General features: G+C 38.5%; 1 protein-coding gene and 1 non-coding gene across 5 annotated transcripts in view; one reads left to right on the plus strand and one right to left on the minus strand.

Annotated features, from left to right (window-relative positions):
- LOC105475154 (Rho guanine nucleotide exchange factor 28) overlaps window positions 1-14,948 on the minus strand; it is a 311,081-nt gene that overhangs the window by 95,464 nt on the left and 200,669 nt on the right. For all 4 annotated transcript variants that reach the window (XM_011730182.3, XM_071098819.1, XM_071098818.1 and 1 more), the window contains one exon: window positions 7,805-7,926. In XM_011730182.3, coding sequence (XP_011728484.2) covers window positions 7,805-7,926 — 122 coding nt within the window. The remainder of the gene's footprint in view (window positions 1-7,804; window positions 7,927-14,948) is intronic.
- LOC112425472 (U7 small nuclear RNA) lies at window positions 12,518-12,579 on the plus strand. Its single transcript, XR_003016531.2, has one exon. It is a non-coding gene; the product is annotated as a U7 small nuclear RNA (small nuclear RNA).

Here is a 14,948-nt window from a genome sequence, read left to right on the forward strand (position 1 = left end):
AATTAATAAAATTTTCCCAATTTAAAAAACTTCTGGCCAAGCGTGGTGGGAGGCTGAGGCTGGCAGATCACTTGAGGTCAGGAGTTCAAGACTAGCCTGGCCAACATGGTGAAACCCTGCCTCTACTAAAAATACAAAAATTAGCCAGGGTGTGGTGGTGGGTGCCTGTAATCCCAGCTACTCAGAGATTGAAGCAGGAGAATGGCCTGAATGGGAGGCAGAGGTTGCAATGAGCAGATACTGCACTAGTGCACTCTAGCCTGGGTTACAGAGTGAGATTCCATCTCTAAAAAAAAAAAAAAAAAAAAGACCAAAAAAAAAAAAAAAAAAACCTTCTACCTTATTTCCTTATTTATATTTTTTGTTTATTCTTGTTGTATGTAAACAGAATTACTGTATATGTTTTTGTCCACATGGCAGCTATCCTATAATTCACAAAAAGGAAGACCAACTGAGTATTTTATAAAGTTGTTCCTTTATTACAAAACCAGAAGCTGATTATGCCTCTAACATTTTATGAACCACTGACTCAAAATGAGGGGGAAATGTTTTAAATACTTGAGGAAAAAAACTAAAGACTATACAGCTTTATTCAAAAAGTAGCTCATAGGAATCTGGGTACCAAGGTAATAGTGGTCACATAAAGCTGAGTCTCACAAAAAGCAACACCAAACAAAAAGAACAAATAAAGTTACATAAAGCGCACGTACGTAGCATCATTAGAAGAAAGAAAATGCCCAAATTTCAAATTACCTGTAAATAATAAAATCAACAGCAAATCCAGCAGGCAAGCCCTCGTGCTCCTGCTGTAAGACTCAGTGGAGGGTAAGGGGAGTCGGGAAAATCTGAACGGCAGAGAAAGGACGGAACTTCTGGAGGTCGTAAGACTTACTTAAAAATCCTCCCCAGAAAGAGAAAGCCCAACCCACATGCATGAAAGAGTCCTAGCTGATCAAAGCACTTGCTCTAAGAAAGGCATACTTTTAAGTACTCATGATTTGAGGTGGCGGTCATCAAAAGACATCATGTCTGGGGTGAGGACAGTAAAAAGGAAGAGAGTAACACCATTTGGAGATAGAGCAGTGAAAGGAAAAAAGAAGCAAAAGGGGAAATGCTAGAATCCTAAATCATCGGGCATCATCATAATTTATTAAAGCAAAAACCGTTAATGAATGCTTAATTAATGGGTGAAAGTCTAATGAGCAACAGGGTATTTACAAGGGCTTAAAATATCTCCTGACATGATACTTAATAATTTTTTAAAAAACAGTAATTTTACTAAAAAAGGAACTTGGCAGATGAAAGATACTAATAAAATCACCAGTAATGGGACAGATTGATGTCCTATGCCTCCTGATACAATGCACTGAGAAGCACCCATCATCACTTCCATAGTATTCCTGCTACACATGCCTAACCTGAATCCTATTATGAGGAAATAACAGATAAACCAAAACTGAAAGACACTCTAGCAAAACACAAGAACAAAAACACCAGTCTGTATTCTTTTAAAATATCAGCATCATAAAACACAAAGACTGAGGAACTGTCCCAGATTAAAGGAGACTACAGAGACACAACAACTATATGTAACACATGTAATGGAATTTTCTTCTGCAACAGAGAGCATTACTGGGACAACTCGCTAAAATTGAATAAGGTCTGGAGATAGCTAATAGTATTGTATCAATGATAACTTTATGATTTTGGTAACTGTACTGTGCTTATGTAAGAAACTATCCATGTTTTTAGGAAAATACACCATGAAAGATTAAGGGGTAAAGGGGCACCATATTTTTCATTTATTCTCAAATGGTTAAGAAATATTTATAGAGATAATTTAACTATTTGCATGCACACATAACCACCCACTCAGGGAATGACAAAGTAGAATGTAGTAAAATATTACCACTTGAGGAATTTGAGTAAAGTGTATATAGGGATTCTCTGTACTGAAATTATGAAACAAATGTTTTTTTCAAAGTAGTTTATATGACAGAAATTTTCAAAGTAACTTTCATCATGTGAATTTTCTCAACAGGAAGGTGATAACCTTGAAAATTAATAGGAAACATTAATATAAGCTAGTAATGTTTTTAGGTTTCCTTGCCAGGTTGAGGAAGATAAAGAAAATTAGATAAGATTATTTTCAGATATTGCCGGAAAGCATTTTAAATATGCAGAATTTGAACTCCTTACATTGTCCTTGCTATTCAAATAGATACAGGGGCAATAAAAAAAAGTACTATGCTAATATAATGGACTTTGTGATTTTGTTGCAGATTTAGTTTTATTTCTCAATTTTCAATTCACAACTTGGCAATCTGCTGTTTCCATTTGTTGAATTAACTTGTTTGAGTTCTCTCTAAATGCATACTTTACTTTTTCTTTTTGGCTTCACATCATTAAAGCAATACTTCTTTCACCCAGAATATTCCACAATAAAAATTATATCTTGGCCGGGTGTACTGGCTCATGCCTGTAATCCCAGTACTTGGGAGGCCAAGGTGGGCAGATCATTTGAGGCCAAGATTTCAAGACCAGCCTGGCCAATATGGCAAAACTCTCTCTTCTAAAAATACCAAAATTAGCCAGGTGTTGTGGCACACACCTGTAACCCCAGCTACTCTGGAGGCTAAGGCACAAGAATTGCTTGAGCCTGGGGGGTGGAGGTTGCAGTGAGCCAAGATGGCACCACTGCAATCCTGCCTGAATGACAGAGCAAGACTCTGTCTCAAAAACACAAAACGGAAGGAAGGAAGGAAGGAAGGAAGGAAGGAAGGAAGGAAGGAAGGAAGGAAGGAAGGAAGGAAGGAAGGAAATTATATCCTAACCTTTTATTTACCAAATCTTTGGTTTGATAAATTTTGCATTTTTAATGTATCTAAGAACATATAAAAGCATAATATAGATATAGTTTTTCCCACATAATATCGAGTAATTTACAATTTTAGTTACTTGAAGTAAATGGAAATACTATAGTTATAGTACTCACTAAGGCTCAGAACAAAAAAAGATAAGGTCTCAAGAAGTATTTTATTTAAACAGCTGAGAAAATATAGCAACAGAATAAATCTGTTAAAATCAAAACATGACAAAAAATATATGCACTGAAAACTATAAAACACCAATGAAAGAAATTGAAGCAACACAAATAAATGGAAACAAACTAGAAGAATGTTCACAAACTAGAAGAATTCATATGAAAGATATCCTATATTCATGGATTGGAAGAATTCATGTTGTCAAAATATCTATACTACCCAAAGTGAACTACAGATTCTATGTAACCTCTATCAAAATTACAATGGTAATTTTTCACAGAAATAGAAAAAAATTCCTAAAATTTGTATGGAATCCCAAAAGACCCAGAATAGCTCAAGCAATCTTTAGCAGGAAGAACAAAGTCAGAAGCATCACATTGCCTAGCTTAAAATTATATTACAAAGATATGGTAATCCAAACATTATGGTACTGACATAAAAACAGACACATGAGCACATGAAACAGAATAGAAAGTCCAGAAATAAACCCACACATAAATACAGCAATTAGTCTTCAACAAATGTGCTAAAAATACACAATGGAGAAAGGATAGATCCTTCAATAAATGATACCAGGAAAACTGGATAGCTACATGCAAAAAAATTAAACTGGATCCCTATCTTACAACATACACAAATATCAACTCAAAATGCAATAAAGGCTTTAACATAAAACATGAGGCCATAAAACTCCTAGGAGAAAGCATAGAGGAAAAACTCCTTGACATTGGTCTTGGCAATCATTTTTTGGATGTGACACTAAAAGCACAAGCAAGAAAAGCAAAATAAATGTGACTACATCAAACCAAAAAATCTCTGCACAGCAAAGGAAACAACAAAATAAAACAGCAACTTATGGAATTGGAGAAGATATTTACAAATCATGCACCTGATATGGAGTTAATACCCAAAATATGTAAGGAACTCACACAACTCAATAGCAAAAAAACAAAACAAACAAACAAAAAAAAACCCCACAAATAACCAGATTTAAAAATAGATAAAGTACCTGAATAGACATTTTTCCAAAAAATAACACACACAAATGGCCAATAGGTATATGCAAAAGTGCTCAACATCACTAATCATCAGGAAAATGAACAAAACTACAATGAGATATCACCTCACACCTGTTAGAATGGCTAGTACCAAAAGGACAAAAAAAAAAAAAAAAAAAGAAAAAGAAAAAAGCTGGCAAGGATGTGGAGAAAGGGGAATTCTTATACACTGTTGGGAATGTAAATCAGCACAGTCACAGTGGAAAACAGTATGAAAGTTCCTAAAAAAAATTAGAATACAACTACCATATGATCCAGCAATTCCACCTCTGGGTATATATCCAAAGGAAACAGAATCACTATCCCAAAGAGATGTCTGCACTCCCATGTTCACTGCAGCACTATTCACAGTAGCCAAGAGATGGAATCAACCTAAGTGTCCATCAACAGATAAATAAAGAAAATGTGGCACATGTGTGATTTTCTGAAAATATAGGGATAAAAACAGTGTTTTTTCTATTCTCTCACTCAACAGTCAACACAGAACTCTTCTGTGACTAAATGTATGGGGTTTTCCCCTGACATGTAGCAAGGAAGCAATCCGCCACTGAATTTCCTCTAATTCAGTTCAATTCAATTCTGGCACTATCAACCTGCAGATGGAGTCAGGTCCCACAGGGCTCAGTCCCACAAGACTCCCCCACCACTTCCAATGACAAACCACTAGCCCCAGATTGTTTTATCAACCAGCTATAAAATGGGGTTCCCACAGCCCCTCCTCAGGTTCAATCAATTTGCTAGAGCAACTCACAGAACTCAGGGAAACACTTACATTTCCTGGTTTATTATAGTGAATACTACAAAAGATACAGAGAACAGCCAGATGGAAGAGTTGCTTAGGGCAAGGAACTCCAGAAGGGGCACAGAGCTTCCAGGCCCTCTGCAAGTGCACCGCCCTCCAGGAACCCCCATGTATTCAGCTATCCAGAATCTCTTGAACCCAGTTCTTTTGGGTTTTTATGAAAGCTTAATTATGCAGGCATGATTGGTTAAATTATTAGTCATTAGTGATCAATTTAACCTTCAGCCCCTCCTCCCTCTATGGATGCCAGTGGGTGGAGCTAAAAATCCCAATCCTGTAATCCTGCCTTGGCCTTTCCTGTGACCAGCCCACATCCTGAAGTTACCTAGGGGCTGCCAGCCACCAGTCATCTCATTAGCATACAAAAGATATCACTTTGGAAATGTGAAGGATAAATACAGTAATTCCTCACTTAAGTATGGAGCTATGTTCTGAGAAACGCATCCTTAGGTTATCTTGTTATTGTGCGACCATCATAGAGTGTACTAACATAAACCTGGTAGTATAGCCTTCTACACACCTAGGCTATATGGTAATAACCTATTTCTCCTAAGCTACAAATCTATACAGCATGTTACTGTACTGAATACTGTAGACAACTGGGACGCAATGGTAAGTACTTGTATATCTAAATATAGAAAAGTAATACAGTAAAAATATGGTATTATAATCTTATGGGATCACTTTTGCATATGCACTCTGCCATTGTGACAGATTCCATACACATGCACACACAAACACACGTGCACACACACACTCACACAGAGGAATATTATTCAACCCTAGAAAAGAAAAAAAAATCCGGCCATTTGTGACAACATGGATGAATCTGGAAGACATTATGCTAAGTAAAATAAGCCAAACACGAATAACAAATACTGCATGATCTGACTTATATGTGGAATGTAAAAAAGTCAAACTCATAAAAACAGTGAGTAGAAGGGTAGTTACTGGGCGTTGGAGGGTGGGGAAAATGGTGAAGTACTGGTAAAATGGGTACAAACTTTCAGTTACACAATGAATAAGTTCTTGAGACCTAATGTACAACATGGTGACTATAGTTAATAATGTACTTTGTACTTGAAATTTGCTGTAGATCTTAAGTATTCTCACTACAAAAATAAATAAGTATATGAGATGATATATGTGCTTAATTAGTTTGATTGTGGTCATTATTTCAAAATATGTACATGTATCAAAACATTACATTGTACAGTTTAAATATATATAATTTCTATTTGTTCATTATACCTTAATAAAGCTGGAAAAGAATAAATAAATACCAGAACATGGCTAGATCACACCAAGTCCAACTACCCTGTGGTATGGTTTGGCTCTGTATCCCCATCCAAATCTCACTTTGAATTATAATAATTCCCATGTGTCAAGGGCGGGACCAGGTGGAGATAACTGAATCACGGGGGTGGTTTTTCCCCATGCTGTTCTCACGACAGTGAGGGAGTTCTCATGAGATTTGATGGTTTTATCAGGGGCTTCCCTCTTCACTCAGCACTCATTTTCTCTCCTGCTGCCCTGTGAAGAGATGCCTTCTGCCATTATGGTAAGTTTCCTGAGGCCTCCTCAGTCATGCAGAAGTATGAGTCAATTAAACCTCTTTTCTTTATAAATCATCCGGTCTCAGGTATTTCATCATAGCAGTGTGGGAAGGGACTAACACACCCTGTATCTTGAAAATGTCCTCAGAACTCCCACTGTGTCCTACACTCCATGCCCCATTCTAGATTTCTATAACTACGACTGACATTCAGTTAGTTTATACCAAAAAAAAACCCAGTTATTTACAGCTGAAGTCCATTCTGATTAATTGGTTTCTCTGTCATTATGACAACCATCCCAATCTGTGGTGCATTTGATGTAACAGTGCTTTGTAACACAAAAGGAAAATGCAGAGATGTGCTACTAAAGGGCTGAAAATGAGCTCTAGATGGAAAAAACAGTTTAGATCACAGAATGTATCTATAAATAGGGTAAAATATATGCATATTAACAACATAAAAGGGTTAAATGTCTTACTGCTCAGTGAGTAGACAGGGTGCATCTTATATGGGGATTAGGTTTTAAAGTCAGTTTATAAGGCAGAAATTGTGTTGTCAAAACTACCCTTGAAAAACCCTTAAATCCTCCATATATTAGTGTGTAGAAATATTCAGATATATATTTTAATTTTTATAAATACTAAAATTTGAAGATCACTGAGCCAGAGAAAAGAACAAAAGACAAGAAGATGCCAGCACATTCAAACCATCTGCTTCTATGAGATTTAGCTCAAAAGTCTCTATCAGGGAATGAGTGGAAAGTTCAAAAGGATTCCAGCTTTCTTATAATATGATACCATTCTGTATTAGTATGATACCATCCGGTATTAGTATGATACCATTCTGTATTGATATGAAAGCTCTACAATCTTACTACATGTTAACAGATGTGTTGTAACGATTAACCAAGTAATTGATGTGACAGTTTCCTATGGTGCTGGGACCAAGCACCTGCTCATTCCATTTGCTGGATTTGAATACAAATATTGCATAATCAAGTCATATACATACTGTTTTTTGAAAAGCTGTAGAGGAGACATTGGTTGCACAGTTGTCATTTCCTACTTGGGCCCCGAAGAAGAGTTCTCACACTCTTCCCGTTTGGCAGTATCTCAAGACCCCTCCCTGACAGTGCCTCTCAGTTGAGTAAGGTGTATTGTGTTCTGAAGTAAGCACCTAAGTTAAATGCTTAAATGCTCCTACAATGAGACTCCGCAACAGCAGCCTCTTTGCTGCTCTTAGGCTAAAACTGTCAAAGGAACACAACAACATTGAATCTATTTCTTACAAATCCAGGTTTTGGAGAGAGGTAGAAACCCTCCTGTAATGTCAGTTGGGCCTTACCTGATCGATCACCATACAGTTAGCATAGACTTCATCACCTCCATTCAGCATGTCCGAAAGCCGGCCTGCAGCAAGCACAGTAGAGGGTGGCTTGGATTTTTTTAGGACATCGAAGGAGCGATCTAGAGTACAAAAATGAAAACAGGGCAGACAAAGGAGAAGGGGTTTATTTCACAGTCAAGCTTTACCTTCTTAGACCATAAGAAAAAAAGTCAAGTGCATTTTTTTAAGGTGGCTTTTTGCTAGATTTTAAGATCTACGTGCAAGTAATTTTTCATGTATATCCAAACCTCAGCTATCTAGAATTTTCATATAGGATGAAAAGTTCTAGATAGATAAATATTTGCCCACCTCAAGCGTTATTTTCCCCATCATTAGAGGGGGAAAAATCAATTAAATCTTTGTAAAAATCGATTAAATCTTTGCTTTCAATTTCTACTATATTTTAAAACTAAACTTCATTTCCCTTTATTAGCAACTAAATTTCAGGCTGGGCACAGTGTCTCATGCCTGTAATCCCAGCACTTTGGGAAGCCTAGACGGGCAGATCACCTGAGGTTGGGAGTTTGAGACCAGTCTGACCAACATGGGGAAACCTCATCTCTCCTAAAAATGCAAAATTAGCTGGGTGTGGTGGCGCATGCCTGTAATCCCAGCTACTCAGGAGGCTGATGCAGGAGAAGCACTTGAACCTGGGAGGCGGAGGTTGTGGTGAGCTGAGACTGCACCATTGCACTCCAGCCTAGGCAACAAGAGCGAAACTCCATCTCAAAACAAACAAAAACTAAACTACATTTCCCTTTATTGATAACTAAACTTAATTTTCTTTTATTAATAACTTAGAAGTATTAGTGACTGTACTGTGATCCTCAGTTTCCAGTGATGTGCTCAGATTCAACGACCCTCTACTAAAGAACCCAAGAGAGTACACAGCCTAGCAGTTCTGGCTCAGTACTGCTTGCTAACATGCAGAATCTCACACGTGGAGAATTTGCCTTCTATTTTGGTTACAGAAATGTTTATGCTTGCTTTCATGTCTCAGCTTTGTTCCAAATAGATGAGGTTGCCTAAAAATTGAGTCCCAGAGAGTTAAGCTGTTACTGTGTTTGTAGAGAATGAAGAGTCAAAGGCAATAAAACACATTCGAGCTAGAATGCCTTGTTTCTTGTGACCTTGGCTAGTTTACTCCCCCTCCAGATATCTTCACAAAGTTTCCTCATCCATAAAAGCAGATTACTATTATGCATTCCTCATAGTGTGGTTATGAGGATTAAGTGCGTTCAGACATGTAAAAACTTGACACATGCCTGGCACAAAGTGCTCAACAAATGTTATTTGTCAGAATTACTATTATATTTATAATTATTACAGATAGCAATTTTTAACCATATTCAGTGTGAAGCGCAAGGTTATTAATACTAATCATAGTGTGTTATGGTAATAACAGATTTTCAGTATGTGTAAATGACTTTCAGAGGGCAGAGTCAATGTTATACCTATAGTAAATGTCATCCTCACTTACATCCCAGTAAGTTTTCTTGAATGGGTACATAGTGATAGTACTGCTGTTATTCCATTAGAAATGTCACCTGTCCCACTGCCTGTCTTATCTATGTCATAACATAAAACCTCGTAAGCCCATGGGAGCAAATCAGGAAATAAAAAAAGATTAATAACTGTTGGGCTGATGTACCATGAGCAAAAAAATATCCATTCTTTCTTGGAAAGTAATGAGGACATCACAAAAGTTCCAAAGTTGTATGAATTGTAGTTTAATAAGTCAAATGGCCCTGGCTTCAGATTTTGCTTCTAAATCTATCTCTTCTCCACACAGAACACTGAAGTGTGAGATTCATTAAGCTTCTGAAGGAAACATACAATGTTAAAGAAAAACAGTTTCTTTTTTTTTTTGAGATGGAGTTTCGCTCTGTCACCAGGCTGGAGTGCAGTGGCGCCATCTAGGCTCACTGAACCTCCAACTCCCTGGTTCAAGCAATTCTCCTGCTTCAGCCTCCCAAGTAGCCTGTATTACAGGCACGCACCACCATACCCAGCTAATTTTTGTTTTTTTAGTAGAGACGGGGTTTCACCATGTTGGCCAGGATGGTCGTGACCTCCTGATCTCATGATCCACCCACCTCAGCCTCCCAAAGTGCTGGGATTGCAGGCATGAGCCACCACGCTCGGTCATATTTTCTTCTTACATACACAATGTATTCTTTATAGCAATGTTTTTTTTTTTTTTTTTTTTTTGAGAAGGAGTCTGACTCTGTTGCCCAGGCTGGAATGCAGTGCAGTGGCGTGATCTTGGCTCACTGCAATCTCCACCTCCTGGGTTCACGCCATTCTCCTGCCTCAGCCTCCTGAGTAGCTTGGACTACAGGCGCCTGCCACCACACCCAGATAATTTTTTGTATTTTTTAGTAGAGACAGGGTTTCACCATGTTAGCAAGGATGGTTTTGATCTCCTGACCTTATGATCCACCCGCCTCGGCCTCCCAAAGTGCTGGCATTACAGGTGTGAGCCACCGCGCCCAGCCAGTCCACATTGTCTTAACTGCAATTCTGAAATCCAGAAAGCTCTAAAAATCAGAATTTTCCCCATAAGTTTGGTTCAAAAACATATTGTGTAGTACAATCTGACCTGAGCCCACATTGGACCATATATATTCTTTATTTGCTCTACTTGGTGTCAATGATGACACATTTTGCTGCAGAAATATTAATAGACTTGATGATAGCATTCCCCCGTTTCTCCTGTGGGAGTCATATCATACCAGTATGAACACCAGGCCAAAAAGATCTGAAAATTCTGAATTCCAAAACAAATCTGGTCCCAAGAATTTCAAAGAAGAGATTGTGGGTCTCTACAAAATCAGCCATCTGAGATATCAGAACACTTCCCAAGCTTTTATCATTCTTCTACCAAACTCACAAATTTGCCATATTTATATATCACCTATACTATTTCCTGGATATATTCACCTATATTCTTTTGTACTCATCTTTAAATGGACTCACCTTTTTTCTTTAAATGAAATTAATTTAAGAAATACCTTTAATATTAAGAAAAATCTTATCCCCACTGTACATAGAAAGCCAGTATTATTCCTGTCAAAAGCAGAAGGGAGGACCGGGTATGGTGGCTCACGCCTATAATCCCAGCACTTTGGGAGGCTGAGGCAGGCAGATCAGGAGAATGGCTTGAACCCAGAGATGGAGGTTGCAGAGAGCCGAGATGGCACCACTGCACTCCAGCCTTGGCGAAAGAGTGAGATTCCATCTCAAAAAAAAAAAAAACAGAAAAAAAAAAGTAGAAGGGAATTAAATGTACTGAAATAATGCAAACAAAACAATGAAATTAGAGTCTGACTAAATATTTGCCTATCAAAACTGAAAGTCTGAGAGGCCTGCTCTCTCTTTGTTGTAAAGGGAGATTCTGAAGGATTCAAGAAATGTTAAAGATGCAAGAGTACCACACTGAGACTTTCTCCTTCAATCAACAGAATTATCAAAAGAAAATATCTGCATGACTATTCCTAGAGGAATTCACCCTACACTTTCAAAAAGTGGCCTACGCCGGGTGCGGTGGTTCACACACCTATAATTCCCAGCACTTTGTGAGACTGAGGCAGGTGAATCACTTGAGCCCAGGAGTTCAAGACCAGCCTGGGCAACATGACTAAACCCTGTCTCCACTAACAATACAAAAATCAGGTGGGTGTGGTGGCACACACCTGTAGTCCCAGCTACTTGGGAAGATGAAATGAGAGGATTGCTTGAGCCTGGGAGGCGGAGGCTGCAGTGAGCTGTGATAGCGCCACTACACTCCAGCCTGGATGACAGAATAAGTAAGACCCTGTTCTCAAAGGAGAAAAAGAACGGAAGGAAAGGAAGGAAGGAGAGAAAGAGAGAGAGAAAGAGAAAGAGAGAGAGAGGGAAGGAAGGAAGGAAAGGGAGGGAAGGAAAGAAGGGAAGGAAGGAAGGAGAGAAGGAAAGAAAGAAGGAAAGAAAGAAAGAAAGAAAGAAAGAAAGAAAGAAAGAAAGAAAGAAAGAAAGAAAGAAAGAAAGAAAGAAAGAGAGAGAGAGAGAGAGAGAGAGAGAGAGAGAGAGAGAGAGAAAGAAAGAAAGAAAGAAAGAAAGAAAGAAAGAAAGAAAGAAAGAAAGAAAGAGAAAGAAAGAAAGAAAGAAAAAGAAAGAAAAAGAAAGAGAAGGTGGCTTAGCCCATGTCATCATCCTGTCACTTGAGTAATGGCTCCACTGAGACAGTAAGTCTTGTGAAGGACATGGGTGTGCAAGAGTATAATCCAGCATAATCTCCTCTCTACTTCTGCCACCTAGAACCTGACATGTAAATTTAGTCACTTGCTGCAATCATTAATAACACTAGCATAAACATCCTTTTGAGTATTTTTCTGAGGCATACATAGCCTCTACCTGTCAAAAGATGTCTCAAGACAATAGGATCTAGAAGAGAACACAGACTCACAAACCAGAAAATGACGCAGACTAACAGGACCACCAATCCTTTAACTTCAACACTAAACACTGCAAATAACGGGCTTAAAACCAGCAGAAGACTGATCATGAAAGGAAAATAAGCCTTAAAGAACACTTTCAAGTAAGCATCAGCTACTTATATTAAAATGGCTAATTGCTCCACCATGTGTCAGCCTATTCAAAGGAAAAGCTATAATAGTTTCATTTTTTTTTAAGTGTTACAGCTCTTTTCAAATTTGTCTAGCACGCTTTTTGGGTTAGGCCAGAAAGTCCCCCAAAATAGTTTCTTTTTCTTAAAGGTATCTTTTCAATATTTTCAAGAAATATGATTTTATCACTTCCATATGTAACTACTCCAGTAACAAATTAAGTGAAAAAGTTATTGATCCCCAAAAATGGACTTTTTCAATGAGCATGTAGAAATAATTTGCAGTAAGAACCAGCTACTTGTTTTAAATTAATGCTGTTTTACAGGAAGTTTTTCTTAGCTAAAAATTAACTTTATAATTTTGTTGATAACATTAATTTTTAATATTTAGTAAGCATATATTTCAAAGACAATACAAAAGTAGCCAAAGCTCAACTCCCATTTTTAAATGGCTGCAGATTTTAAATTAGTGAAAAGCACTAGTGTGTTGCAGTGGTTAAAAGCATGAGCCCTGGACTGCCTGGGTTCAAGTCTCTACTCCATTATCTATTAGCTGTGTGACCTGGGGCAAGTTACCTAAGCTCTCTGTGCTTCCATTTCCTGATCTGTAAAATAAGGCAATAATATATCCATCTCATAGAATTATTGTGAAAATTAAATGAGTTAATATTTTCAGTGATTAGAGCAGACTCTGACATAGTAAGCACCCTATAAATGCTTTATTAGTTATGCTTCCTAAATATTTAAAAAGTAAATGAGGTGGCATAAGTTTAGTTCTGATTCTTTTTAAAAATAATTTCAACCTCTGCTATAACGTTACACATTCAAAAACAACCCAAGGCCACTGGCATGCACAAAACATTCCATTTGCTTCACGAAGAGCATTTAAAATGTTGTAACTTTTATTTCAGACTTAGTTGGTGTTAAGAAATTTTGAAAAATCTATCCTGGACATGGTTAACTGAAAAACATAAATTGTGAAGAGAAAGAAAAGCTGTCAAACTGCCCACAGGATTTACCTCCAAGGACTGAAGGATGAGCTCTCATGAAATGGGAGGGATTATAACTGCAGGATAAAGTCAGACAATCAGAGACAGCATTTCTCAAGAACAAAGGCAGGATTTCAGAAACTAAGATGTCCTAACATGATGAAGTGGACTTGGGCCAGTTTCTCACTGCAAAGTGCCTGGAGGATAAACAGCAACTCCAAGGGGATCCCCAGCTCTCCACTCTCCTATTCTCACTGCTTTGTAATGTGATCTAGGTGACTCCATAAGGGCTCTGTGAAGTCAAAATTTTCATAAGCCTGTCCTTGCTGTACTGAATCCTCTAATCAGGTGACACGGGTGACAATAGAAAGTAAATAGATTCCACTCATACAAAGAAGAGGAATTGGAACTAGTAAGGGGGAGAGGAAGAGGCAGCTGCAGATGCCTCCCTTCACTCTGACATTTACAACTACTTCCAATCTAGCAGGAAACAGTTAATGGCACGGCCCAGCCTAGGGTCTCTTCAAACCTGATTTCCAACAAAATCCACCTCTCCCTTAAGAAGCTAAGAGCCTCGTAGCTAAAGCAAAATGTGGCCTACTTGACTGGTTATGTAAATGACCCACGCCCAGACATAAACAAACCCAGCTAAGGCAGTTTTCCGCAAACCTGCTGCCGACCTGATTTGGCCCACTCTGGATGCCAGAGTGCAAAAGTCAGGTGAGGGCCTCTCAGTCCAGATATCTCTTAACTGTGGCTGAGTAGATTGGTTTCATTTATTCATTGTGTTTTACTTTAACTCTAGACCTTTATGAACAGCAGAAACATTCACTGAGAATAACCACCATAAAATGGGGGAGACTTACTTTAGAGTTCAATTCCCAACACTCTCCTGAAACAGTGCCCATTATGGTCACCAAAGACCTTCAAATGACAGACCCTATAGTCAGTTCTCAGTCCTTCTGTGACTTACAGTAGTATTTAATACAGTTGATCACTTCCTGTCCTTATCCTCCAGGACACCAGGCTCTCCAGGTCCTCCCACCTTGCTGGCCTTTTCTTCTCAGGCCCCGTGGCAGGTTCCTCCTCATCTTCTGGATGTTGGCAGGTTGTACTACTTTAGGGTCAGTCCTCAAACTCCACTCTCTCCACCCTTCCCTTGGTTATCTGACAGCGTGGCATCACACACCATCATATGATGATGACTCTCACATTTTCAACTCCAGTCCAGATGTCCAGAGCACTCCCCTGAGTCACAACTATCCCCTCAATACTCCTCCTAGTTGTCCAGCAGTCATGCCGAGCACAATAGGTCCAAAGCTGAATTCTTGATTCCCACCCCCACACCCAACTTCTCCCAAAAAATGGCAACTCTGTCTTTCCTTGGAGTCACCCTTGACTGTTTCCTTTCACAACTGGATTCAGAATCTGACCTTTCTCATCACCTCCACTGCAACACCAGGCAAGCCACCACTGTCTTCTTCCTAAACTGTTACATCAGTAGTCT

The sequence above is a fragment of the Macaca nemestrina genome, chromosome 6 (genome assembly GCF_043159975.1).
Source record: "Macaca nemestrina isolate mMacNem1 chromosome 6, mMacNem.hap1, whole genome shotgun sequence".
Classification (NCBI taxonomy): Eukaryota; Metazoa; Chordata; class Mammalia; order Primates; family Cercopithecidae; genus Macaca; species Macaca nemestrina.